This window comes from Balaenoptera musculus, chromosome 15, assembly GCF_009873245.2.
Source record: "Balaenoptera musculus isolate JJ_BM4_2016_0621 chromosome 15, mBalMus1.pri.v3, whole genome shotgun sequence".
NCBI lineage: Eukaryota > Metazoa > Chordata > Mammalia > Artiodactyla > Balaenopteridae > Balaenoptera > Balaenoptera musculus.
The window spans coordinates 28,255,528-28,282,438 of NC_045799.1; the positions used below are offsets into that span (position 1 = coordinate 28,255,528).

At 51.2% G+C, this 26,911-nt stretch overlaps 1 protein-coding gene across 1 annotated transcript in view; it reads right to left on the bottom strand.

Annotated features, from left to right (window-relative positions):
* ANGPT4 (angiopoietin 4) overlaps nt 1-26,911 on the bottom strand; it is a 40,829-nt gene that overhangs the window by 6,286 nt on the left and 7,632 nt on the right. The window contains exons 2-7 of the mRNA XM_036824220.1: nt 14,584-14,739; nt 12,992-13,113; nt 10,228-10,460; nt 6,412-6,527; nt 3,704-3,805; nt 2,088-2,254 (exon numbers count right to left, since the gene is read on the bottom strand). Coding sequence (XP_036680115.1) covers nt 2,088-2,254; nt 3,704-3,805; nt 6,412-6,527; nt 10,228-10,460; nt 12,992-13,113; nt 14,584-14,739 — 896 coding nt within the window. The remainder of the gene's footprint in view (nt 1-2,087; nt 2,255-3,703; nt 3,806-6,411; nt 6,528-10,227; nt 10,461-12,991; nt 13,114-14,583; nt 14,740-26,911) is intronic.

Genomic DNA, 26,911 nt, shown 5'->3' on the forward strand with positions numbered 1-26,911 from the left:
TCAGATAAAAAGCCAGTGGCAGCGCATCAAATTCACAGAGGACAGCACAGCAAGGCGTTCTAAATGTAACATACATGTATATGTTTGTATAAATGGACATAAATAATTGAGATATACATAGATGCAGAAATATTATATTTCTGTCTTTGAATATATTGTTTGTATATCTCTAACATTTATGTAACACTTACCATATTCTATGCGTTTTCTGCAGATTATCTCAATTATGACATAGATACTATATTTTACAGATGAGGAGACTGAGGCACAGAGAGGTAAGTAACTTGTCTAAGGTCATGAATCCAACAAGTGATAGAGTCAGGGTTCATACCCAGGCAATCTGGCTCCAGGGCCATGTTCTTTAGCACAATGAGATACTTTTCCCGATGTTTCTTCCCCAAGAAAAATGGCAGATCCTGGACTTAGGGCCACAGAAGCTGCTGCCCAAGAATTGGGTCATGGAGATGAGGTTTAACTGTTACTTGTGTAGGAAAGGGAGGCTTCCCCAGCTTCCTGTTATGCACTTACCATGTCCCAGGCACTGGAGATGGGAACAGCCGTGAACTCTCACAGAGCAGTCCAGCCAAGTGTGTGAAGGGCTGGCTTGGGGACAGTAATTATAATATTATAATATAATGTTATAATATTATTTGCTGAACATATACTAAGTGCCAGCATTAATGCTCTATGTGTAGTATCTCATTCAAGCTTCACAACACTTTAAATGAGGTAGGTACACCTGTGGCACCCATTTTGCAGATGAGAAGGTGAAGGGACTTGCTCAGGGTCACTCAGAGAGATAGGGATAAAGTCAGGATTTAAGCCTTGGCTTTGGTGGTCAGTGGCTTAAAGAGGAGTCAGCAGGGCGTTGTGGCTACTCACTGGTCAGCTTAAGGAGTCGGAGGCATCCAGCTGAGCCCCGCCTAGCCCAGACCCGGGGATGTTTCATTCAGCTCTAGACATTGCACTTTAAGGAGGAACATTAACAGACTGGGTTGGGTCCCATAGAAGGGATGTCAGAACCAGCTAGCTGGAGGAATCAGGGGCATTTAATAGAGGGGTTGGGGGCACATCACTGAGAAGCTCTCAGAGGTGGAATTAGGCATACAATGCAGGCAGACAGAGAGTCATCAGAGATTCTTTGGGAGGAAGTGACCTCCCATCAGTGAAGGCATTCCAGCATGGCTGGATGATGAATGTGGCTGTGGAGGAGATTCTAGCATCATATGAAGAACCAGACGACATGTGAGGTCCTTTGCGGCCCTAGAGCATGAGTCTATGAATTCAATTCTGTCCTGGTTCCAAGATAGCTTATCTTTAAGATCCTTGAGTTTCTCAGAGACGTAACATTATGTAGGAGAAACACCATGAGTTTTGGCAGCAAAACTGAGTTCAAAACCAGGCCCTACCTGTTTTGTAACTTTGGGCAGGGGACTTGAGCTCTGTGTCTCAGTTTCCACATCGCTAAAGCAGGTACAGCAATGCTTACCTCAGAAGGTTGTGGGGAGGATTAAATGGAGTCATGTGCCTGGAACATAATAGGCGCTCAAGAAATGTTCATTCCTTTTCCTGAACAGAGCCAAGAACCAGGCTGAGGGAGGGGTGAGAGACCTTGATGATTTTATAATGTGCTCATATTTAAGCCCATCCTGTGGTTAAGAAGCAGAGGTACAGAGAAGCCCACTTGACTTGCCTGAGTTCACACACTGAGCTGGAGCAGGGCCAGAATGAGCCCAGTTCCCCTGATTCCCAGCCTGGAATTTCCACCTCACCCCACAGCATAGGACAGGCTGGGAAAGTCACCTCCCCACTTCTGGGCCTCTGTAAAATGACCGCCTCGGGGTGACTGACCTTGGAAGGCCCCTTCCTGTTCCTGGCATGGCAGTGTCAGCGACATTCTCTCCACCCCACCCAGTGGCCAGGATGTGCTGAGTGCTAACCAGCCACCTCCGGATCCCATGACGTGCGCCCAAATGGGGGACAGATGGCAGGAACTGGAGACGCCCAGGGACTGACCGCTGGTGCATACCCTGTAGCCACTAGCCCAGGGCTCCCAGCCCACCCATGAGCCTGGGCCCCAAGCCCACCTGTACAGCTGCCCCTCGCTGCCCAGCTGGAAATGCTCATACTGGGCGTAGGCCTCGTTGCCTTCCCAATCTTGCAGCTCCACGCGCAGAGAGTAGGCTGCCCTGCTGGTGAGCTGGTGCACCACCTCGTTACCTAACCAGTGCTCCCCGGCTGGGTTGCCAAAGCCCTAGGGAAGAGGAGAATGGGGGTAGGCTGCATGCCGAGGAGGAAGGTTATGTCTCTGGTTAAGGAGCTGGGCTGGGCCGGGCTCTGGGGACACTTACCCAAAACCACTTTGCTAGGAGATCCCCAACTCCTAGAGCAAAAAGACTAAGACTTTTGTAAATGTAAAAGCCTGTTAAAAATAATTGAAATCACATGAATCATAATTGAAATCTATGAAGTTCAAGAACAGGCAAAAAAAAGTCTGTGGTGGTAGAAGTCAGAATAGCTACTACCTTTAGGGGAGTCTTGACTTGGAGGGGACACAAGGAAGGTTTCTGGGGTGCTGGAAGTGTTGTATATCTAGCTTTGAATGGTGGTCACATGGGTGAATACATATGTGAAAATTCACTGAGTCTTACACTTAAGATTTGTGCACTTAGCTGCATGAATATTAAATCTCAATTAAAAAATTAAAAACTTAAATCAGCTGCATAAGCGGTAGAGCAAACATTGTTCAGTGACATGGCAGCCACTGCAAAATTTCAGTAACATAGGAATGTAAAGCTAAGAGCATTGGGAGTCACCAGTGTCCCAGAGTGACACGTGACCAATGCCCTTGGCCAGAACAATAATTCAGCACCGAGGACAGGGCACACCTAAGCCCCACTCCCCATTTTAGTTATGCTGTACCACTTATTAGCCTAATGGTTAATATTCAGCAGTCTTTTGTGTATTTCTGCTTCTGAGCACCCTGTTTCTCTTTGCCATTTGAATGATTCTTTAAAACCCAATTGGTTCAAGAACACTCATAGATTAATTTGGTACTTTTTAAAAAGTATTTATCAAAGGAACAGCAAGCAGACACACAAAAAATAGTATTGTTGTATTTCTGTGTATCTTTTTCTATTTCTTTTGCTCTTAAAGACTTTAAGAGCTTTTAAGTCAGCTTGCCAAAAATCCTTTATCCAAAATTTAATTAAAAAATTGGAAGACAATCAGGCACTATTCCTCGTCTTGTAAAATGCATGGGGTCTTTAAGCCAGCAATTCTGAATTTAAAAAATCTCTCCTGCAGATGTAGTCATGTATGTGTGCTAAGACAAAGACATTCATTTAAGCAATGCAGCCAGGGGTGAGCAGCGGAGATCACTTTTTTCTGTTCCGTTTTTTGTATTCTTTAAAAATTTTTAGCAATGTATATGTATTATCTTTTCCAAAAATTAAAACAAAATAAAACTTAAACTTTCATTCTTAGGATATATGTCAGGACTTGCCAAAAGAGGGTTCAATTTCGGGTGATGGAGTCCCTGATAGCGTATTTGCACTGGTCAAATCTGTTTGAAGGCAGTTGGTTTAGGTGGGCTGATTTTTTTTCTGAGAAGGGTTGGGGGCAAACCAGACCCCTGCCCACAACCCACTTCCTGCCCCAGGTTTCAGAGCTGACAAGCTCCTCCCCAGGGCAGAAATGTTACCTGTTTGTAATCCCTCCAGTTGCGTTGGAAATTCATGCTGCCATTCTCACGGCGCTGGATGAGGGTCCACCCACCTCCACTGGCCTCCATGTCACAGAACACCTGGAGGAAATTGGGGAGGTGGGAAGTTGGAAGTCCCAGGAGGCAGCCAGAAGCCAGGTCTGGGCCAGCCCGAGGGTGATTTGGCTGACAGAACCTCACAGAGCAACAGGTGAGCTTGGTGGTCAAGGGCATCCCAAGGATCCAGGTCCAAGTCCCCCACCCGTTGTCTTCATTTTTCTAAACTGGTGGGCAAGTGATGTCCTCTCGGAGCCTTCTTTTCCTCAGTTGTAAAATGGGGATGTTAATACCTTAACCTTTTTGTGCCTCAGTTTCTCATCTGCATGCTGGGATTGTTGTGAAAATTAAATGAGATGAGTCATCCATCAAAAGAACAGAGCCTGGCACATAACATACTAGGAACTCAGTAAATGGAGGCCTTTCACTGGCTATTATTGCAGGGTTGCTGTAAGAATGAAATGCCAAGAGGCGTAAAGTGCTTGGCACATGGTGTAGACTCAGGAAATGTTATTACAGGGGTTCCCTGGTGGCCTAATGGTTGGGATTCCGTGCTTTCATTGTGGAAGCCCAGGTTCGATCCCTGGTTGGGGAACCATCCTGCATGCCAGGCGGCACGGCCAAAATACGAAAAAAAAAAAAGGAAATGTTATTACATTCAGCAGACAAATGTTTTCTGAGCACTTACTAGGTGCCAGGTTCCGTTCAAGGCATGGGGAATGCCAATATGGATAAGACAGAATGATTCTTTCAAAGAGCTTACTATCCACCACAATCACATCTTTCAGTTTAACTTTTGTTCACATATTATTTTTCCAGCCAGCTCAGTACATTTCAATGTTTGATGAGGAAACACTTGGTGCCTGCCCCTGTACTAGGTGAATCAGAGACAAATCAGAGATAAATTAACCCCCAGGGCTGGCTTGGTCTGGAGGAGGCTAGCAGACTGATAGGGCTGGCAGACTATTGAATATGAACATTTGGGCAGCTACACAGAGAGTTCCCAGGGAGTCACGGGGCAATCCTGGAAGGCTTCCCAGGGGAGGTGGCATTGGAACAAGGCTTTGGATGATGATGTGCCTGCCAGACAGAGATGAGTGGGAATAGCGTTTCCAGTGGAGGGAGCAGCAGGAGTAGAGGCTCTGAGATGGTGAAGGTCTGCTCAGGGAGAGAAGACAGTAGCATCTGTTGTGAGGGTAGCAAAGGTTGCAGGAAGGGAAACTGAGGCCCAGAGAAGGGAAAGGACTTGCTCAAGGCAAATGAGTCAAAAGTAAAGCTGAGGTTTGAGCCCAGATCTCTTGCCTCCCAGGCCAGCTCTTCCCTCTCTATCAGTGTTCCCAAATTTTAGTTATTCACACCTTCCCAAATTCCACCATAGCTGAACTAATTTCATATAAAATATTTACTTTAAAAATGGTATCTTTCATAGAGAATGGACTTGAGGATACGGGGAGTGGGAAGGGTAAGCTGGGACGAAGTGAGAGAGTGGCATGGACATATATACACTACCAAATGTAAAATAGATAGCTTATGGGAAGCAGCTGCATAGCACAGGGAGATCAGCTCGGTGCTTTGTGGCCACCTAGAGGGGTGGGATAGGGAGGGTGGGAGGGAGATGCAAGAGGGAGGAGATATGGGGATGTATGTATATGTATAGCTGATTCACTTTATTATACAGCAGAAACTAACACACCATTGTAAAGCAATTATACTCCAATAAAGATGTTTAAAAAAATGGTGTCTTTTTTTTTTTACTTAAATAAATACTCAGACTAAATGCATCTTAAAAGGAAATCTTATTAGTACCATAGAGGGAAAATTAGTAACACTTGCCTTTATTCAGATAATTTTAAAAATATATATAAAGAAAACAAAATAGTGTTACAAAATTCTAGCTAGAGGTTGAGGGCCTGATCTCTCTTTGTAAAAAGGGGGATTTAGCAGGTGTGTGAGAACTGTTAAAGATAATCTGAGCCATTCTCCTAGATATATTCAGCAGGGTTGAAAGAAAACTGAAAAGGGAATATGAAGTGGGAAGACTGGCTAGTTGTTCCCCAAACTCTTCCACTTCTGGGCCTGGCCCCCAAACCCTCCCTCCTGACATCCACATTTTCCCTTGACTGCCCTCCCCCCCCACATCTGATAACTGGACCTCAAAGTTCTGGGTAACCTTGGGAGCCACTCACTGAAGATGGTGGAGCTTCCATCAGCCCCAGTCTCTAATTTCCCACATAAAGCAAGCTCCCACAACTGCCTTCAACTGGACTGTAAGTAAATTAGAAATAAACTTCTTTGTGTTAAGCCCCTGGAACTGAAATTCTTGCAGGTTTGTTTGCTGTATCAGCTAGCATTATCTGAACCAACACAGAACCATTTATTGCTATTCCAACTTAAAAGCATCCCAGGAAAACATGCTGGAGAAGGATGCATTGCCAACTTTGGGAACTTCTGCTTTAACCGCATGATCTGACCCCTGAATGAGTGGGGGCTCTAGAGGGTAGGGTCACCCCCACCTTCTCTGGAATCTCAGATGTTGGACAAGGCCTGGAGGTGATGTTGGTGGGGGCAGGGTGGGGTTGGGTGGAGGGTTGTCTGAGAGTCCTTTGGCTCAGCACCCTCTGATAGCCTCAGCCCTCAGGGAGCCCCCTAACCTTTCTGGGCTCTGTCACATTGGCCACATGGATGGTGTAGATGCCACTGGCATTGGCCCCGGAGCGCTGGATCTCTGCACAGTCCTGGAACACCTGCTCAGCTGCCCTCATGGACGCTGCAATGGGACAAGGTAAAAACAATTAGAAGTGAGCTAAGGAGAGAGGGAAGGGGTCAGGTGGGCACTCCCATCTGCTCTGTGCCAGGTTCTGGGCTGGGAGGTGTTGGGGATAGGGAGATGTATCGGACCCTGGAAGGTTTCGTAGAGGAGCTGACAGTGAGCTGGGACCTGGACGAGGAGCAGAGGCCACCCAGGTGGAGAAGGGGCGAGTGTCTCTGGCAGAGGGAACAGCATATGCAGGGGCTCCAAGGTGGGAACAGTCCTGTGTGTGCAGGGATCGGGGTGTGGTGAGGGGAATTTGGCTGAGGCCACAAAGAGGAGATGACTCACACCCAGATCCAGAGCTAAGGCCAGAGGGAGCTCTGGCTGTTTGATGGACCAGAGAGCATCATTAAGGAAGGAGAGATGAGGCTGAGATTTCATCCTTGAATGCCAGGCTGAGGAGCCCAGACTGTGCAGAAGAAGAGCCCTCTGGCCAGAGTATAGAACAGAGATTGGAGGGGATGAGACTCAAAGCAGGAAGGCCAGAGATGAGGCTGCTAGAGTCTTCCAGGACAGGTAATTGGGGCTTGAACTCCACTGAGGTACTTCCCCATTTCACAGACCAGGAAACTGAGGCCCAAAAGTGAGGTAACTGGCCCAAGGGCACACAGCTGGGTCAGGTGGGAGGGGTTGGGCAGGGCTTTCCCTCTCTCCAGGTCTTATGGGGGATTTGTCCTTGGAGCTCCCTCAGGTAGGAGACCCAGGGTCCCCTCCACAGCCCACTCTACCAGCTGGATATCCCTGCAGCTCTTAGGTGGGCCCCCCTCATTATGCCCTCCCTGGGAGCTGACCTCTGGCCTTAAGGGAGAATATTAATTTAATGACCAAATCCCACCAGGGCCCTGGAGGCCTCCAGGATTAACCTGAAAAAAGTGACTGTTGGTAAAAAAACTGCAGAGGTTTCAAACACCCTCTCTGGCTCCTTTTTTGGGATCCAATTAGAGGTTTGGGCTATGATTCCACCAGAAACCAATCTTTGGGTAGGTGGGTATCCAAGGATAGGGCTAAAGTTCCAGATGGATAGGTATCCTGACCAGTGAGGAGCCAGGAAGCTACCAAGGGGTGGGACTTCCTGTTTTGGCCTCATTCTTGAACCTGGATCCTGGGTCCTGGAGCTGAGGCCCTGTTGAAATGAGGCTGTTATTCCCAGATCACAAATGAAGGGCCAAGGCCCCAAATCCATACCAGTCTGTGCACAAACATTCCCTGGGCAGGGTCTCCACGGCCCCATCTGCAAGGCCCCTGGTCCCTGGGGAACTGGAGTCTAGCCAAGCCTGGTAGGTTGCTGGCCTAGAGGCAAGCTGGGACAGGCCCAACTTTCCCAGCTAGGCAAGGGCAGAGCTAGGAGGTGGCCTCAGATTTCCAGCCACTCTTCTCAGGGTCTGTCCACTATTGTTTTCCTTAGTCAACAACAATAGCCTTAACGACAATCATAGCAATAAAAGTGAAATACCCACCATGCATTGTAGTGTTTCTTAGCCAGGTACTGTCAGGGGCAGTCTGGGGCCAGGAAAAGTATTTTCAGGGAGCATAACGGCAAGGATGGACCAGTATTGACATGCAACATAGTTTGGCCTCAGCCTGGACCCCCCTTAATCTTTGTACCACCTTCACCCCCTTTTGGCCCTAGGCACCATGCTCAGCCCCTTCATGTGTATGAACTCATCTGATGCTCTGCGCCAGAACTCTGAGAGATAGGAGCTATTATTATTCCCATTTTATAGGTGAGGAAAATCAAGGCTCTGAGATGTTAAATGACCTGTGCAAAGTGCCAGTGCTAGTAAGTGAAGGAGCCAGAGCTTGAACTCTGGTCCATTTGACTGGAGAGCCAGTACCTTTCCTACTACCCACCTCCCCTTGGGTCTCCACTACTGAGCCCATACAAGGCTGGACAAACAGACCTCGTTAACGAATGCTGCTTCTGATACCATGCATGGGTTAGGTCTTTTCTACCTGTGTCCCCGTCCTTCTAACCTTCTGAATGCCCTGAGTTCTCCACCCCTTGCCAGCCTCCACCTGCCTAGGACAAAGCTGTGCAGAGAGGGGGTGCAGGCTTCCTGCTGGCCTTCATGGATGCCTGGTTCCTGTGCCCGTCTCCATCCAATCTTCTGTTCTACACCTGGTGACTAATCTTCCTCCCGTTTCTCCATCTAGACAGTAGGGAGAAACAACCCGTAGTGCCTCTCCCTGGTGACAGTGGGGCAGGACATGCATTTGGTCAAAGGGTGCCTGAGGCAAAGTCCCCTATACAACCTCTCACCCAGACTGGTGAGCAGACATTGGGCCACAGCTGGAGACTGGGTTAGCGGTGAGCCTGTGGGGAGAGGTGTTGGGCCCAGGCCCCGTGCCTTTGGCTGAGCTACAGGATTAATTTTGGCAGCCTCATTGCTACGGCTCTATGCACAAGCCAGTGATGGGTTCGGGTCACTCCTAATCTCATGGTTTGGAAGGTGTTCACCTCTCTTGCCTGTGGCTACCTCAGGCCTCACACTCCTATCTGGTGGGGCCTGCCCACCTTAGATGCAGCCATGGTGCCATCCTCTGTCTCTAAATCGCTGCCAGCCATAGTGTCTGGAATCCATCACTATTGGTTTTTTTTTTTTTGGCTGCATTGGGTCTTCGTTGCTGCGCGCGGGCTTTCTCTAGTTGTAGCGAGTGGGGGCTACTCTTCCTTGTGGTGCGTGGGCTTCTCATTGCGGTGGCTTCTCTTACTGTGGAGCACGGGCTCTAGGCACGTGCGCTTCAGTGGTTGCAGCACGGGCTTAGTTGCCCCGCGGCATGTGGGATCTTCCCAGAGGACCAGGGATCGAACCCATGCCCCCTGCATTGGCAGGCGGATTCTTAACCACTGGAAACTTCAGGAACACTGCTAGCAGGGCATCTAGCACATAGTAGGCACTTAGCAAATATGTATTCCCTCCTCCTTCCCTCAGAGACCCACAGACGGGGGTTGGGCATCTTTTGCAAGAGACAGTTGTGGAACTATGCTGTTCACAGCTGTATCCGCAGCACCCAGCACTGGGTCTGGCTCAGTAAGTGCTTGTTGACTGAGTGATTGAAGCTGGAACTGAGTGATTGAAGTCGGTCCCATTAGAAGTGAGGGCTGGGGAGCGGGGCCAGCCATTGTCCTCCTTTCTCAGAAGCCTAGGTGGGCCACAGGTGCCTCCCCACTTCTGTTTGGCCCTCTTGGGCTTAGGGGCAGGGGCCATTAGGGCGAGAGAAGTCCTTGGGAGGCATTGAGTCCAACCTCTCCATTCTGCAGATAGGAAAACTGAGGCCTGGGGAGGGGGGCAAGCCCAAGCAAGTGAGGATGGAGGGTGGATCCTGGACCCCGGACTTGTCCGTCTGGGCTGGTGGTATCCTCCTTATTATCATCACCTCCATTAAATGCATGGGGAAACGAAGGCCTAGAGAGGGACAGGGGTACGGTCAAGGTCACTCATGGAGTCGGGGAAAGAGTCTGGATTGGTTCCTCTTAGGACTGTTGTCGTCACCATTATTACTACTGTTTGGTGTTATTTCTGTTTCATAGGTGGGGGCGGGGGGTGGTCTTCCCCGAGGTGGCTTCCAGGACTGGCGTGAACCAGGAGGGTAAGCGGGGTCTCCCTCCCCTCTCTTCCCCTCCTCCCGCGTCTGGCGGGCCCCCTTTGCTCACCCGGGCCCTGGGCCACGACGCGCACCAGGCGCTGCACCGACTCCAGCAGCTGGCTCTGCTGGCGCTGCAGGAGGCTGGAGTTGCTGCTGGCGGCGCGCAGGCTGCGCTCAAGGCCGGCGAGGGCGCCGCTCTGGCGGCCCAGCAGGCGCCGCAGCCGCTCCTTCTCGCCGCGGAGGCTGGCCAGCTCCGCCTGCTGCTGCGTCTCCAGGGCCTGCACCCGCGTCTCCAGCGCGCTGCGGGGCGGGGGCGCACAGGCGTGAACCCGCCGTCCCCACCTGGCAGTCACACTCGCGGGCTTTCCCCTGGGCCCCGGGGTGAGGCTCAGACCCGCGCTGAGGCTCAGAGCGGTAGCGTCCCGCCCAGGGTTACACAGCCCGAAGGTCCGTCCCCACAGATAGCACAGAGTGAGGAGGGGAGGAAAGAGAGACCTGGCCTTGGAGTAAAATGGATTGGAGCCCAGTAGAGGAAAGAGGTGGGGTGGGAGGGACACAGCAGCAACCTGGTAGCCATTATCAAATCCCAAATATGCGTGCCCTTTGACCTCGCAGTCCACTCACCGGAGATAACCTCCAGGGAGCATGGGCATGAATGCCCTTTGGAGGATGGGTTGTAATAGGGAAAAACAAAACAGCCAAAATGCCAACAGCCAGGACTGGCTGAGTCTGTTCTGTTCTGGTGTCCCTGGAAATGTTCTGGAGCGGTGAAGAGGAGGGAGGCTGAGAGCATTTGCGCAGAACTGGAAAGATGCCGGGGACTTGGAGTGGGCGCCCTGGCGCATCAGTACCTCATGTAGTCTAACCCCACATGTGGGAAATTAGAAAGAAAAATGTATTAATGTAAATGTAGAGGGATACTGGGGAGCTTATAGGAAAAGGCGTGGACGGACACGTGGAAGGACATAGTGGCGCCTGTGTTTCTAGAGAATGTGAACGAAAATCCAGTAAGTGCTGTTACTTCTGCAGAGCAGGTTTGAGCAGATGGGGGTGGAGAGGAGGGGTTGGGTGGAGGGGACTGACTTTCCCTTTCATTTTGCACAGGTCTCTATTCTCTGATAAGTAAGGTTGTCTAATAAGCATGAGGCATTTTTGTAATGAGTTTAAAAAAAAGAGTCTTAAAAAAGAAAGAAGCTTTTGACTCAGCTCTTGCACTTTTGGCATTTTATCCTACAGATTTGCTCACATGTGTGTGCAATAAGATATGGGAATGTTATTCATAGCATCACTGGTTGGAATCGTAAAAGACTGGAACGACCTCAATACCCATTAATTGGGGACTGGGAAATAAATGCGGGGACAGCCATACAGTGGAATATTATGCAGCTGGAGGAAAGAACGGGCAAGTGTGTCATACAGTTATGGAACCATCTCTCGGATAACTGAAAAAACGAGACAGAAAACCAATGTGCCAAGGAGTAGTCTGCTTCACTTGGGTTTAAAAAGGGACTGTGCATACGTATTTGCCGCTGCTGTGGGTGGGTGGGTGGCTGAGGGATAGGGGTAGGAGGGAGATGTTTTCCTATACATGAGGCTATGCCCGCCCATCCGCCAGACTAAGAAAATGAGTCCAGCCAGGGCAGGAGGAATCTCCCCTGGACCCCAAATTACGCCGCGGGAAAGGAGAGAATTTGGGCACACTTGGATTCTAGAATTTTAGCTGTCTCCATGGGCCAAGAGCTTATTGATGATATCCTCCACCTTCACTGGTCTCTAGGCACTTGGTAATTCAATTCAGAGTGATTGCTAGTGTCCCAGTCCTTCCCCCCTCAGGGTGGAGAGTAAGAATAAGAAGGTGCACAAACTATCATTAACGGTCCCCAGATCACAGGGAGCCGGAGGATCCTTATGCCTTATCTTGACCCAGCACGTGAGCAACAATAATATCTCGCCCTGTACACAGGCCTGTGGCTTCTCCGGTGCCTCCTCCGGCAGCCTGACCTTGGCAGTGTTTTCTCTACTCAGCTCGAAACCAAGATGAAATCAGCTTCGGATGTCCATGTCTCTGCCTTATCTGTACCCCAGGACTCTTTCTTTCTTTGTAATTTAAAGGGTGTTCCCCTTGTGTGTCTTTGCTTATAAATGCAGAGACTGTCTGCTAATGCAGAAAAGAAACTGGTCACTGTGGTTGCTTCTGGGAAGGAGAGTTGGTAGATGAGATCAGATTTATGTATTTACAAATAAGTAAATCAAATTAAAATGCACAGGGTGAATGGTATGGTATGTAAATGGTAGTTCAATAAAGCTGTTAAAAATTTATGAAATAAATAAAGGAAGAAAGAAAAGAAGGAAAGAAAGAGAGAGAGAGGGAGAGAGAGAGGGAAAGATAGAAAGAACAGAGAAAGAATCAGAGTGTCCTGAGCCCCAGGAAAATGCCTGTCCCCTGTCCCACCCAGGACGGGGTAGCCAGGCCGTATGCCTGCCTGGCCGCCAGCCCCAGGATCCACATTCACTATCGGCTTCAGTCTGATCCCCAGCCCTGGTTTCAGTCTTTTCCCCAGCCCTGGCCACGTCCCAGCTTTAGCTCCAGCCCTAGTCCCCCAAGTGTCCCCTCACTCCAGTCTTAACCCAGGCCCCTAGCTCTGGCCCCAAACCCCATCCCAGGCACTAGCCCAAGTCCAGCTTCCAACCTCGGCCCCGGCCCGAGCCCAGCCCTGGCCGGCTCTGGTGCTCACCCTCGGTCTCACGCCCACGTGGGTCCCGGCTGGCCCTGGCCCTCAACCCTGGTCCCAGCCCTTGTCCCTGTCCAGTGCCAGGGTGCCAGCACCCACCTGTTGTGGCCCTGCAGCTGGTGGAGCTCGTGGCCCTGCAGCAGCAGCTGCTTCTCCAGCTTGTTGGTGGACAGTGAGGTCTCCAGAAGCTGGATCTCCATTCTCGATGTCTGGTTCAGGACCTGCCCCGGCAAGTGGGGGGATGGGGGGAGGTGGGGGCCCATGTAAGCCCTGCAGGAGCCCTGCCAACCGCCACACGCCTGGCCTTGGGCCCTGCCGTTCCAGAAACTTGCTGACCTATTTCCATCCTCTCAGTATTTCCTCACTCACTCACTCACAGACCCTCACTGAGCTTCTGATCTGCTTCTTAAATTTACTCTTCCCCATCACTGTGCATGGCAGCTCCATTCCTCCTGCTGCTCAGACCCCAGGAGGACTCACCCTTGACCCACCCCCCCATATCTAATCCATCAGCAAGTCCCATCAGCTCCACCTTCCAAACGGGTACCTGACCACTTCCCTGCCCTTCCCCGTCCGCACTCAGGCCCCGGCCTCCATCTCTCGCCGTATCCCGCGCCAGCCTACTCACAGGGCTCTCTGTTCCTGCCCTTGCTCACTACAGTCCTTGTCTGCTCGGTAGTCTGAGGCAGACTTAAAAAGCAGCCCCTATGCTCAAAATCTCCCTGTGGCTCCCGCCTCACACGGCAGTGGCCTGCAAAGCCCTGTGATGCCATCTGCCCCCATCACCTGTCTGAGCCCACCCGTCTCCCTGGGTCACTCCAGCCATACCGGCCTCCTTGATGCTCCTGGAGCTTCCCAGCACCGTTCCACCCCTGGGCCTTTGCATATACTGTTCTCCCTGTCTGGAAGGTTCTCCCAGTAAGCCTGGCTCCAGTCCTACCCTCCCAGTGGTGCCTTCCTGGCCATACCGTCTAAACTTGCAACTCGCCCCTCCCGCCACTCCCGGCACACATTCCCCACTGATCTCGTCCATGCTACTTTCTCCCTAGTGCTACCACCGTCTCACACACATATGTTATTTATCCTGTTTGTTTTCTTGGTGCTCATTAGAAAGGAAGCTTCATGGGGGTAAGGATCCACGCCTGTTTTATTTACTGCTGTAAACTAGAACCAGGCCTATCCAACAGTGCCTGGCACATAGTAGGGTTTAACAAACATGTGCCCATTTGTCAGTGTCTTTTCAGCCATTCACTTACCCTCTCGTTTATATTCCCGTCCTCTCCTTCCCTCTCGGCTGCTCCCTGTGGCCTCCTCTTTCAGAGTCATTGGCCCCCTGAGTTCTAATGAATTGTTTATTATCCACCTTCCCCTGGAGCACTGTGAGTCCTTTGGGGGGTGTGTGTGCTGCTGCATCCCCTCATCCCAGTGCCCAGCACGGACCCGGACACTGGAGTCACAGAGGCAGAAGAGCCAAACCCAGTGTCTACCCTCCCCCCTCTCCCTACCCTGGCTCATGGCCTGGTGGGAGAGAGCTTTGTAACGGGGTCATCAGGGAGGAGCCCCAGGAGGCTACAGGGTCAGAGGAGGCCCTGACCTCACCCAGGGACAGGGGTCAGGGCAAGATGACTGGGGCTGTGAGCCAGCCTGGCCAGCCACAGGCCCCCCAGTGCTGCCCCCTCACCCTCCGGTACCTGAGCCTCCACGTCGGTCAGCTTGCGGGTCTGGGCGGTGGTCTGGTTCAGGAGGCTGGTGCCCAGCTCCAGCATGGTGGCTGTCTGGTTCTGGACCATGTGCTGCTGGGCCTGCGCCAGCTCCAACCTCAGGTTCATCTGGATGTACCTTTCTAGCTGTGGGGAGACAGACGGTGGGCTGGGGTCATGGGTAGGGCCTGGGGGAAGGCTCCTGTCCCTTCCATATGTCCCCATGGAAGGACATAGAGCAACCAGGGCCATCCTCCACTCAGCAGCCAGAGGGATCCTGTTAAACCTAAGTCAAATCACATTTCTCCTCTGCTCAAAACCCTCCCAGGGTTCCTGTCTCACTCAGAGGAAAAGCCAAAATCCTCTCTGACCGCAGGTTCTCTCATGACCTGGCCTCCTGCTACCACTCTGATTTCCTCTCCTTGCCTTCTCTCCCTCACTCAGCTCCAGACACACTGGCCTCTGTAACACCCCTCCAACAGAGCAAGCACACAACCACCTCAGGGCCTTTGCACATGCTGTTCCTTCTGTGTGGATCCTCCCCACCCACACACCATCTACAAGGCTCACTCCCTCAGGTCATTGCAGGTCTCTTCCTACCACTTATCACTCCCTGACTTTGTATTACATATTTATCTGTTTATTGCCTTTTAAAATTTACCCTTGGAGTGTCAGTGCCATGAAGCAAGGGGCTTGGTCTTGCTTTATCTCCATATCTAGCACAATGCTTAGCTTACAGTGGGTGCTCAAAAAAAATGTGTTCAGTGAGTCGATGAAAAGGGGAAGCAGCAAGGGTCAGAGCATAGCGCCCAGTGTCACGCCCGTTACCCAGCTTCCTAGGGCTGAGTCCATAGCAGGAAGTGGGGATGCATCTTTCCCCATACAAGAGTTTGCAGGTCCATCCACCAAGCTGGACTTTCTATTTTCTGGCCCCCTCCATCTGTGAAATGGAGCTGAACTGGCCAGTCTCCAAGGGTTCTCCCAGCTCAGATGTTTTGGGATCTGACAAGCTAATGTTCATTTCTTTGACAGGGCGGCTGTCTTTCCCAAGAGCAGGAGAAACTGGTCTGGTGTGAGACCAGGATCAGATTGCAAAGGTGAACAGCATGTTCTCAGGGCTCAGTGCCTGAAGGCAGAGAGCCGGTGCCCCTCCTCCACTCCCTCTCCATTTGGCATACTTGCTGGCCTCTTGCCACAGTCTCTATCCCCCAGCCCTGGCTCCTTCCCTTCTCCTGTCAGTCTTCCAGGAGGTCCAAAAGGGCAGCTCCCAGGGTCCCTGGGAAGACTGGTGCTTCCAAGAGAGAGGCAGTGACCTTGGCTGGCGGTCAGGTTCCAGCTGCTCCTTCCTTAGTCTCTTCCATCTCAAGTGTCTGCTCCCATACCTTCCTCCCTTGAGTGCTTTAGAAGGGGCATGGTCCATTGTAGTGCAATGTTAAATCCTGAAGGGGGCGCAAGTGGTGTCGATTAGAGCAGTGGTTCTCAAATTGTGGTCCTTGTGGCAGCATCGCCAGGGAGCTTGTGAGAAATGCAAGTTTCTAGGTCCCACTCCAGACCTACTGAATCAGAAATTCTGCGGAGAGGCCCAGCCAGCTGATGCCCGCTTAAGTGTGAGAACCCGTGGTGCAGAGGTCACAAAGGGGACTTGAGGACCAGGGAGACAAGTACGTCCGAGTTTCTCAAACCTTTGTCCCTTTGGCCCCTTCTTTCCTCCTCTGCACCGTCAGCGCCCCCACCCCCCACCCCAACACACAAATGTGCTCCAAGGGCTCCCAGCTAAAAGTTAAAGAAAAAGAATATCCTTGACACCACAGCCCCCCTCTGTCTGTGTCTCCAGTTTCTCTGCTCCCCCAAACAACAAAACTTCTTGAACAAGTTGTCTCCATTTTCACCTCCATTCCCACGCTCGCCTTTTAATTTTTTTGTTTTTAATTAATTAATTAATTAATTTATTTTTGGGCTGTGTCATGTGGGATCTTTGTTCCCCAACCAGGGATCGAACCCTTGCGCCCTGCAGTGGAAGCATGGAGTCTTAACCACTGGACCACCAGGAAGTCCCCACCTTTTAAAAAAATTAATAATATTATTATGGTGTACTTCACACACACACACAAAGCATAAAGAACAGTATAATAAAATCTGTGTATTTACCACACTCAAGAAAAAAATACAATCCATATTGTTGAATCCTGTGCACCCGCCGACCTATCCCCAGCCCCAGGGAGCCCCTTCACTCTTTAATGCACCTCGTTATAACCCTCCTTGACGAGGGAGGGTCAGGGGACGCTTCTATGCCCTCAGCTTACTCTCCACCTCAGCAGCAGTCAACCCCTATTGCCGCTCCCTTTTTCTGGAAGTATTTCCCAGATGTACCCTCCTTGAGTTTTCCTTCTCCCCTCCTCCTTCCTTTCCCCTCCCCTCCCATCACCCCCTCTCTGAGTCCTCCTTTTTCAGGCTTCTTAGGGAGCTCTCATAAGCCCCATCCTGGGCCCTTGTCAAGGGTGTTTACGTTCTCTCCCTAGGGGGACCACAGGGCCTGTGAAGAGAATTCAGGGGGTCCATGAACTTGGATGAGAGAAAAATTATGTTTTTGTTCACTAACGTGTAATTAAAATTTGGTATTTCCTTCAATTATGAGCATAGGCCCCAAATCATAGCACTATTAGCTGATTCTACAACTTCATTACCAGTAGAAATCACAAATATTTTCACATCACAGCACCGATGTTACAGTATCTTAAAATATTATATTGATCATCACTTCAGAATGACAGACATTCTCAAACCCACCACTGGATAATGTGACAACTATGGCACAAATTTAATTTTTAATGTTTTGATTATAATCGCAATATCACTGGGTGTTCTTATGCTTTTATTTTATGCATTTAAAAGTAATATTCTGAAAAGGGATCCATAAGCTCCACCCAGGACCAGATGGTAAAGTGCCCAAGGCCCCAGATGCATCAGGGCCCTGCCGCTCCAGTGGGTCCTAGGATTTTCACATCCCCCTATGTGCTGACTGCGCGGTCTCCATCCCACCCAGATTTCTCCCCTGAATGTCCCACCAGCTTGCCGTCGCCACCCGGGCTTCCAAAAGCATCTCAGGCAGAAGCATCCAACATGTAACCCTTGATTCCCCAGCTCCCACAGCACCCCGTCCCTGCCTCCCTAACCCATTCTCCTCCCTCTTTCCCATCACAGTAAATGGCGTCACTCAGTTCTTAAGCCCCAAATCCAGACTTCATCCTTGACTCTTTCTGTCACCCACTGCACTCAATCCACTAGCAAGTTCTGGTCACTATGATCCTAATGTGAGTTGCCAATCTGTTCACTTCCCTGCACCCTGGGCCAGGCTACCAGCATCCCCACAGGTCAGCCTCCTCGCCATGCCTCTATCAACACTCTGGGGATTCTACCATGTGGCCCAGCGTGCATTCATGTGCACAAGGGTAAGCAGAGCTATACTGCGGCTGCTCTCAGACTATCCCATGTGTCACAAGCCTCCTGGAGCCTGGTTTAAAATATAGACTCCCAGGCCCTGAGCTTTTGCTCCACACAGACAAACAGCAAGTTTATTCCTGCCATGAGAACTTCTCAAGCCTCTCCCCCAAGAGTCTCATTTGCAGATGGTCAAACTGAGACCCAGAAGACTTGCCGAAGGTCACCAGCTGCTGGGCTGTGTTCCAAGACTCCTCAGGTCTGCAGAGCAGGGTAGCTTGGGATCCTCTCGAGCGATGGGAACTCCCTAAGCACTCTTATTAGTCCCCCACTTGTCCTGTGGCTGCCAATGGCTGGGTGGGGCAAAGGCCACCCACAGCTGGGGCCCATCATCCAATTTGCCATGCATGCTCATGGGCCCTAGGATGGGTAATCTGGGCAAGATGGGCACCGTTCAGACAGCCCGCAGCTCTGGTGACTGATGTCAGCCTGTGTGGTGGGAGCTTGGCCCAGCCCGGGCTCAGGCACCAGCTGGAAGGGTGAAGGAAGGACCCCCATGGAGAAACAGGCCCTGGTGGGATCTGCCACGGCCCTCCCTCACGCAGGACTGGACCTCCCCATTCTCTGCCACCCTCATGCTGGTAAACTCTCAGGGCTGAGATGGGGGGAATGGGGCTCTGAACTCCCACCACCCCTCTGGCCTGCAAAGAGACTGATCTTTGGCCCTTGAGCTACCCCCTCTCCCCTTGGCCCTGGGTTTGACTTCTGGCTCTGCTACGCTCTAGCTGTGGGCCTCTAGCAGGTGAGGGCTACCTTTCTCTGAGCCTCACTTTACCAACCTGTGACACGGGGACAGTAAACCCTGCTCCTTGTTGGGGAGGGGGCATTTGAAAAGGGCCTTGAAGGAAAGGAAAGGAGTTTTGACAGGCAGGGGCTGGGGGAGGAAGGAGGCTACCCCGGACAGACGAGGGATGAGCATGCAGGCATGAGCAGCCTCAGTGGCCCAGGGGATCTGCTCAAGCCAGCTTCTCTCCTGCATTATCTAAATGAGAAAGACTTCAACTGGTAAATGCATAAACAACTGTGGTCCATTCATCCAATGAACTCTACTCAGCAATGAGAAGGAATGAATTACTGACGCATGCAACAACACGGAGGCACCTCCGATTATGCTGCACGAGAAAAGCCAGACTCAAGAGGCTACATACTGTAGGATTCTATTCATATGACTTTCTGGAAAAGTCAGAATTAGCTGTTGTCAGGGGCTGGGGCCCGGGGGTAGGGATTCACAGCAAAGGGACACAGGGGAACTTTTTTGGGGTGCTGGCAATATTCTATATCATGTGATAGTGGTTACATGACTCTATACATTTGTCAAAATTCATAGAACTGTACATTAAAAGAGTGAATTTCACTGTATCCACATATTGAGACTATATCTCAATATAAAACAAACCCAGCAACACAAGGTTCTATAAAATGTCCCATATAAAAATGTGTTATAATAACAAATGTGTTTCCTCAAACTAATCCCTCACCCTCTGAGTTTCATTCATGTATTCACTCAGAAATTATTTCTTGAGCATCCCATCTTGGGATGGGAATTAGGGTGAAGCAGGACAGGCTGAACCTTGGCCCCAGGGTAGGAAGGGCAGAAATTAGAGGCTAATGAAGGAGAAAGGGCTTCAGCAGGGGTCCCCCAGGCACCGGGCCCCAGGCACGGAGGGATACAGGAGCAGAGACCTGGCGAGCCTGGAGGACATGCAGGGCCCAGTCAGCCCAGCCCCATTTCACATACAGGGAAACTGAGGCCCCAATCAGGAAAGTAACTTACAGGAGGTTACACACAGGAGCTACTGCCCTGTCTAGCCAGACATATGGACATCTGGAAGGTCAGAGCTTTGACGGTTTTGTGTATGTGTTTCAATTTAAACGCAAATTTTTGTAATGTTAATTTTAATTTTAATTTTTCAAATGGGTAATATAAGTCCTGCCCTGTTTCCCCTACTCACAGGCCACTGAAGGGGCTTCCAGGTTTCCTCTCAGAGAAACTCTAAGCATGTACCAGCAGTAAGTATGCCTATATCCCCCTGCTTTTAGTCTATAAAAATGTCAGCTCACCATCCTGCACCCTGTGTCTTTTTTCTTAATATAATTTGGAGATTGTTCTAGATTCATCCAGAGAGACTCGCCTTGCTGTTTTAACAGCCTCCCACTGTTTGCTTATAGTTGGCTGTACGTTATTTCCAGGCTTTTGCCATCACACCAGGGCTGCTGGGAACATCCTGTCCACTTGTCATTAACTCTCTTGCAAGGCTGCTTGGGGATAAATCCCTTAAACCAGAACTGCCGAGTTAAAGGGTGTGTACACTAGTGATGTGGACAAACTGCCCTGGGCAGAGGTTGTGTCTGTGGTTCCCACACTGCGTTTGGAGGAGGGGCCCTGGGGTCTGGCCGCGGAGCCAGGGTGTTACCTACTCGAATTCTCAAACACACATCCACACGCCCCTATCTCGGGAGCTCCCAGAGCTTCTCCTGTCAGCTCCCTTCTGACTTTCAGGTCTGCCCATAAGTGTCACCTCCTCTGAGAAGCGTTCCCTGGCCGCCCCGTCAAAGGTAACTGTGCCCCAGCCCTACTCCACCTGCCATGACTGTGGTTTCTTCACAGCATGTCACGCATCTGAAATCACTGCAGTCATTTCCTATTTGTCTCTTCCCCACCACAGGCATATCAGCCCCAGGAGCGCAGGGCTGCTCTGTTCATGGCCGCGCCCTCTGTGCCTCTAACAGTGCCAGGCACATAAGAGGTGCTCAGAAACTATTTGTTAAAAAGAACAAATAGGTCCATTTTATGTAAGGAGCACTGGATTTCCACTGAATCATTGTTTGGCTGCTAGAAATAAGTTTAGACATCCTAACTCAGCCCCAGCTGCCCCTGGAGCCCTGTGAGAGGTATGGCCAGAGGGCCAGAGTGCTGGGGAGACCACTGGTCCAAGGGCAGGAAGAAATGCCGCACAGAGACTGGAGGGCAAGGGGGAGGAGCCGAGGGAGGCCCACGGCAAGGGAGGGAGCCAGCTTGTGGTATCTGCAGGAAAAATGTTCCAGAGACCTGACACAGTCTTGGGGCTCATCCGTCTGTTCAACAAACTCATTCAGAAGTGCCAGGACTCTTGCGGGGCACCGGGGAGAGAGCGGTGACCAGAGCAGGCTGGTTCCTGCTTGAGGAGGGGTGCCAGGTGTGGCCCCAAGGGCCTTACTTAGCCCGTTTAGTCCTTGGTCTCATCGCTCCCATTTCACAGGTGAGGAAAAGAAGCACAGAGAAGATGAGCCCGCTCCCCAAGTCTCACAGCTTGGGAGTGGCAGAGGCTGGCTTGGGACACAGGCCTTCGGGCTCCTGAGACCACAGACTTCACCACTCCAGTGGGCTGCTTGTAGCAGCCAGGACTCCAAGGCAGCCCTAATGATCCCCCTCCCAGTACTCATGCCCCAGTGTAGTCAGCCTGGCCAGTGTGACCAACAGGATACTGTGGAAATGTTGGTGGTGAGCCCTTGGTGACATCGTCACATTGTGGCTTCTGCTTTGCCCCCTCTTGAATCTCTTGCTTGGGGGGAAGCTGGCCGCCATGTTCTGAGGACCCTCAAGCAGCCCCGAGGAGGGACCCATCCGGAGAGGAACAGAGGGCTCCCACCACCAGCTGGTACCACCCTCCCGGCCCTGTGCTGGGGCCACCTTAGGGGCTGATCCTCCAGCCTTAGTCAAGCCTTCAGGTGACCACAGCCCCGGCTGACATCCGAGTGTAACTGCATGGAAAATAACCCAAGTCGGAACTACCTTGTTAAGGGGCTCCCGATTCCTGACTCTCAGAAACTGTGAGAGATAATAAATGTTTGTGGTTACTTTAACTTGCTGAACATCTTAGGGTAATTCGTTGCGCCACAATAGATGACTATAACTACTGTACTGCTTTTGCGGAGGTCACAGAAGTCAGACCCTCTATCTCGCCGGCCCTGCCGCCTTTGCCTGGCCCATCACATCCCGCCCTGCCATCCCCAGGCTTCAGTTTCCTCATTTTCCCAATGGAACTAACTTTGTGGCTGTGAACCTGATGGCCGCTCCTCCTCTGCCTGGTTCCAGCCCTTCCCGTCCCCTCGGGGCCCACACAGGCCCTGACCCCTTGGCTCAAGGCAGAGGGGGTTGTCTTGTTTTTTCTGAGCCGCCAGGCCCAGCCTTCCTAGGCTATTTTCCTCCCTGCAGGAGATTCTGTTGCTTTTCTTCTGGGTCAGGGCTCAGAGTAAGCAGAGTGAGTGGGCAGGGAGCCAGGAGCGGAGAGTGTCAGGGACCAGCGGGGCTGTTGAGGAGGATTGCGCTTTTCAACTCTCAGCTCAAGCTGCGATTCCCAGCACAGGCCCGGCTTCGCCAAACTTCCAGCTGGAGCGCTGAGTCTAGTGTGGGCCTGGTGCATGGCTCTGGGAGTCAGGCGCTGGTGCAATCACAGCTTTGGTGTTTGCTTTCCGAGCCAGTGGTGGAGCTTCTCTGAGCCTCAGTGGCCTCATCAGAAAATGGGCTCATTGATTCCTCCTTGCAGAGGGGCTGGCGTGGGCGCCTCTGCCGCCTGGATGTGGGTGCCTCTCATAAGCTGGGAAGGAGCTGCCAGGGCTCTGGCCTCAGGTTCAGCTATCCCTTTGTGGTTGTCTGTATCTAAACCTTGATCTTGGAAGGATTGTCTACAATGAGGCCCAGTGGATGAGGCTTCCTTATTCTCCCGAGTGTAGGAATTGGGAGTTTAATCAAGAGGAAGTAAAGAAACACATTTCTTGCAGTCACTCACCTCCCTGCCACCTGTGCATCAGCCCTTACACAGAGTGGGGTGGTGTGTCCATTTTGCTTGGCAAGTGTCTACTTAGTGCTTGTTATGTGCTGGACACTGTTCTAACCTCTATGTTTATTAAATCCCACCCTCTATGGTAGGAGATATTATCAACCCATTTTACAGATGAGGCACATAGAAGTTAAGCAACTTGTCCAAGGACAGACAGCTCATCGAGGGCAAATCCAGGCTGTCTGGGAGTGACTCTCCCAGGCTGCACTTCAAAGCTGGCTTGACTGAAGTGATCATGTGACAGTAACCCCAGCTCCCCTCCCAGCCCCAGCTCCACCTGGGGGAATGGAGTCAAGTGTGTTCTAGATGGAAGGAGGCCTTGCTGGGGTATCTCCCCATGCAGCAACAGGGTTTCCTGCCTGCACAACTCTGGTGTGTAACTCTGATCCCCAGCAGCCTGGAGGAAAAGAGAGATTGCTCCACCCTTGACAAATGAGTAAACTGAGGCCCAGAGAGGCCAAGCTTTACCCACAGCTGGTAAGTGAGGATTTGAATCCAATGGCTAAGCTCTTTCCCTCACCCATCCCCCCATCCCCCATCTCTGGTGGGCAAGGCTGATATTGAAGACAGGGTGACAGGGATAGGACCAGGGTCAGGCAAGGAGGGGAGGAGCAGGTCCAGATGTCCATTGCCACTGCCCATCACTGGGGGCAGGACAGAAAGTGGCCACATCAGTTCCCAGCACCCAAAAGCCTCGAGAGCAGGGTCAGGCCCAGGGAGGTTGGGTCTGGGCCCTGATGGACACGCTGGTCTCATCTTGGCCACACTCTGCTGACCCTCTGTGTTCCAGCCACACCAAACATTTTTCACTCCATCAAAATCACTTTGCTCCATTCTACCTCAGGGCCTTTGCACTTGCCATTCCCTGTGCTTGGAATGTTTTTCCTTTCTCTTCCTTGCCTAGGAACTGCTAATCCACTCTTTAGATCTCAGCTCTGTCCTTCCTCCTGGAGCCGACCCTCCATCAAGGTTGGGGCCCCTCTTAGAACAGGTGAGCCCCTCCCTCACAGCATGTATCATGGTTGATCATTACACATGAGAAATTACTAGGTTAGTGTCTCTTCCTCTGCTCCCGGAGGGGAAAGACCAAGTCTTCCTTGCTTACTGCTGAATCCTCATCACCTGCACAGTGCCTAGCGTGTAAGCTTGCAGTAAACATCAGTGGAGGGGAAGATGAAGTGCATGGAGGAATGAACACTCTACCTGGCAAATTAAGTTCAGAACGGTGCATGTGTGCACGTGTGCAGGCCTGTATTTCTGCACATAATCCCAGAGCTTCATAACTGTAAGGACGCATGGATTTTTCATGAGGTTTCTGACATGCTGTGTGTCCTGTCACCACAAGATTGTCCCTGCCAATGACCCCGGGGTGAATGTAGTCGAGTCATTCCTCCACCCAGGGTCAGTGTACTCATCTGTAAAATGGGTGGCATGGAGAGGCAGTGTAGTGATTAAGAGTGTGAGGTCTGGACCCAGCTTGCCTGGGTTCAAGCCTACCTCCCTCACTTCCTAGATGTGTGAACTCTCTGGGCCTCAGTTTCCCCACAATAAATGGGGATCATACAGTCCTCACCTTTTAGGGTATCATGAGGTTCAATGAGTCAATGTTTGTAAAACATGTATGATCGTGCCTGGCACAGAGACAGTCCTGTTTGTGGAGTAGCCACAGCAACGCATTCACCCCGGAAGAGAGAAGAAGCAATAACAGCATCTCCTACTTCCCTGCAAGCAGATGCAGTGCCAGGCACACTCCCAGACCTCAGCATGCACTAGTTATTTGGGCCTCACAGCAAACTCAGGCATGTGCTTACCATTGTCCCCAGCTTACAGATGGAAAAACTGTGACTCAGGCTTTTCCCACACTTGCAGAGCTATAAGTCTCCCAGATACAAGGTCGAGTGAACAAAAGCAAATTGTAGAAAGAGATAGACAGGGTGACCACTTATATAGGAAACAAATATACATCGGTTAGGGAGGGACCTAGAGTAGGAGGTCATCAACACAGAATTCACAGTAGCCATTTCTGGTGGGGGAAGGAGGCAGGAGAGGGTCAGGGGCTTAACTGGGTTGGTAAGGTTTTGTTCCTTAAGCTGGGTTGTGGGGACAAGAAATTTCATCTGATTTTTCTCTCTACCTTTTCATACATCTAAAGCATTTCAGTAAAAATTTCAAATGCATAGAATGAACAGCAAGGAAACTAACCAAGAGATGATCAGGGGATTGGGATGACAGTGATTTTTTTCCCTCTGTGTCTTCACACACTTCCATATTTCCCAATTTTTGCATGCTGAAAATTCGTCAAAAGCTGAGAAAAAAAACTGGGCTGTTGGCAAGAGGTAGAGCTGGAACTGGACCCTAGGTCAGCATGACCCCAGCTGCTTTATTTACAGCCTCTCTTTAGCTCATCTCTGTTCCTGGGGGACCCATTTACAGTCTCTGCAGAGCTTTCATATGGGGGTTCCCCTCAGCTGCTTGGGAATCACCTTCCATCCTTCAGCCCTACTTGGTAGACCAACGAGTGTTGGACTGGAGTCAGGAATAAAGGGCCACAAGGCTCCGCCAGCCTGAGCTTCTGTGGCTCTGTTCCTCTGTCCAAAGGAAGCCGTTTTGCTTTCAGCTTCAAGAGTCCCCAGTCATCTCCTCGCCTGCAGACCCCACCAGATCTCTGCATGCTTTACTTCATTTTGTCCTCACCTGAGGTACTTGTTTTCATGCTCCCCACTTGGCAGATGAGGAAACTGAGGCCCAGGGAGAAGAAAAAGGGACTTTCCCAAGATCACACAAGGCGGGACACAGAGAAGGTGGAGTCGGGCTCCTGTGCTGACTCCAAGATGGATTGCCTTCCTGTGCCGAGCACCCCAAGCATGTTTTCAACAGCTAGCTTCCCTGGGCTCTGACTCTATGCCGGGAGCTGTCTTCAGCCCTGCATGTGTATTAATTCATTTAATCTCCACGACAACCTGCAAAGTGGCTTCTACTAGTGTCCTTGTTTCACAGACAAGAAAACTGAGGCACAGACTGGCAAAGTGATTGAGAACACACACCCAGCAAACAGTAGAGATGTGATTCAAATTGAGTCAATGGGGCCCCAAGGCCCACGCTCAGTCTCTGTGGGATTTACCCCGGGCCCTGGGCCAAGGATGGAGGTTGTAACGAGGACGCCTAGACGGAAGTTCAGGGTTCCCTCAGCTTTCAAGGGCTGCCCCTGATGACTGAGGTTCTACCTGAATTTACTCTGGCAAAAGAGCCCTAGAGAAGTTCTCTTTGGCTGAGGGCCTCCTGGGAGAAGGGGAAAATCCAGCACCTGTGAGTTTTCCCTCTGATGGCCAAGGGCCTCTCTGTTCCCCAGGCCTCAGTTAGGTACCCAGGGACCAGGTCACAATGGACATGTCTTGTTTATTGTGTTGAGAGCGTGGTTTCTGGCATCAGACAGCCTGAGTGTGAACCTGACCTCACCCTTCCTGGTCTTGTGACCTTGGGCAAGTCACCTCACCTCTTGGTGCCTCAGTTTCCTCATCTGTTAATGGGCAAATAATCTTAGGCTCATTGTGAGAATTCAGTGCAATAATTCTCACAAGGCACATAGGACAGTGTCTGGCACACAGGAAGCGTTCCATAAATGCTGGCCGTAACACCTGTTCTGTTTATCTTACCCTCTTGCTGGGAGGCAGTATTTTAAATTCCACTTTGCAGAGGAACTACTTGATGTAGGTGGCTTCCCCAGGGAAGCCCACAGCTGGTCGGTGGCCCCCCTGGGACATGACCCCTGACTCGGGCTCCATTCCAGACATTTCAGAGCTGACTCTGGGGTTAAGCAAACGCTCAGAGGCCAGAGTCCAGGCAGAGGTTTAGGCTGAGGGGCAGACCTGCGGCCTGTTTTCTCACATTTCCTGCCCAAGGAGTGAAGGGGAAAGGGTCTGTGTATACCCCAGCCAGGCCGAGCTCTGGGGCCCGGGAGGAGAGAGCCAGAAGCTGCCCGTATGGGATGGCCTGTTCCTTTG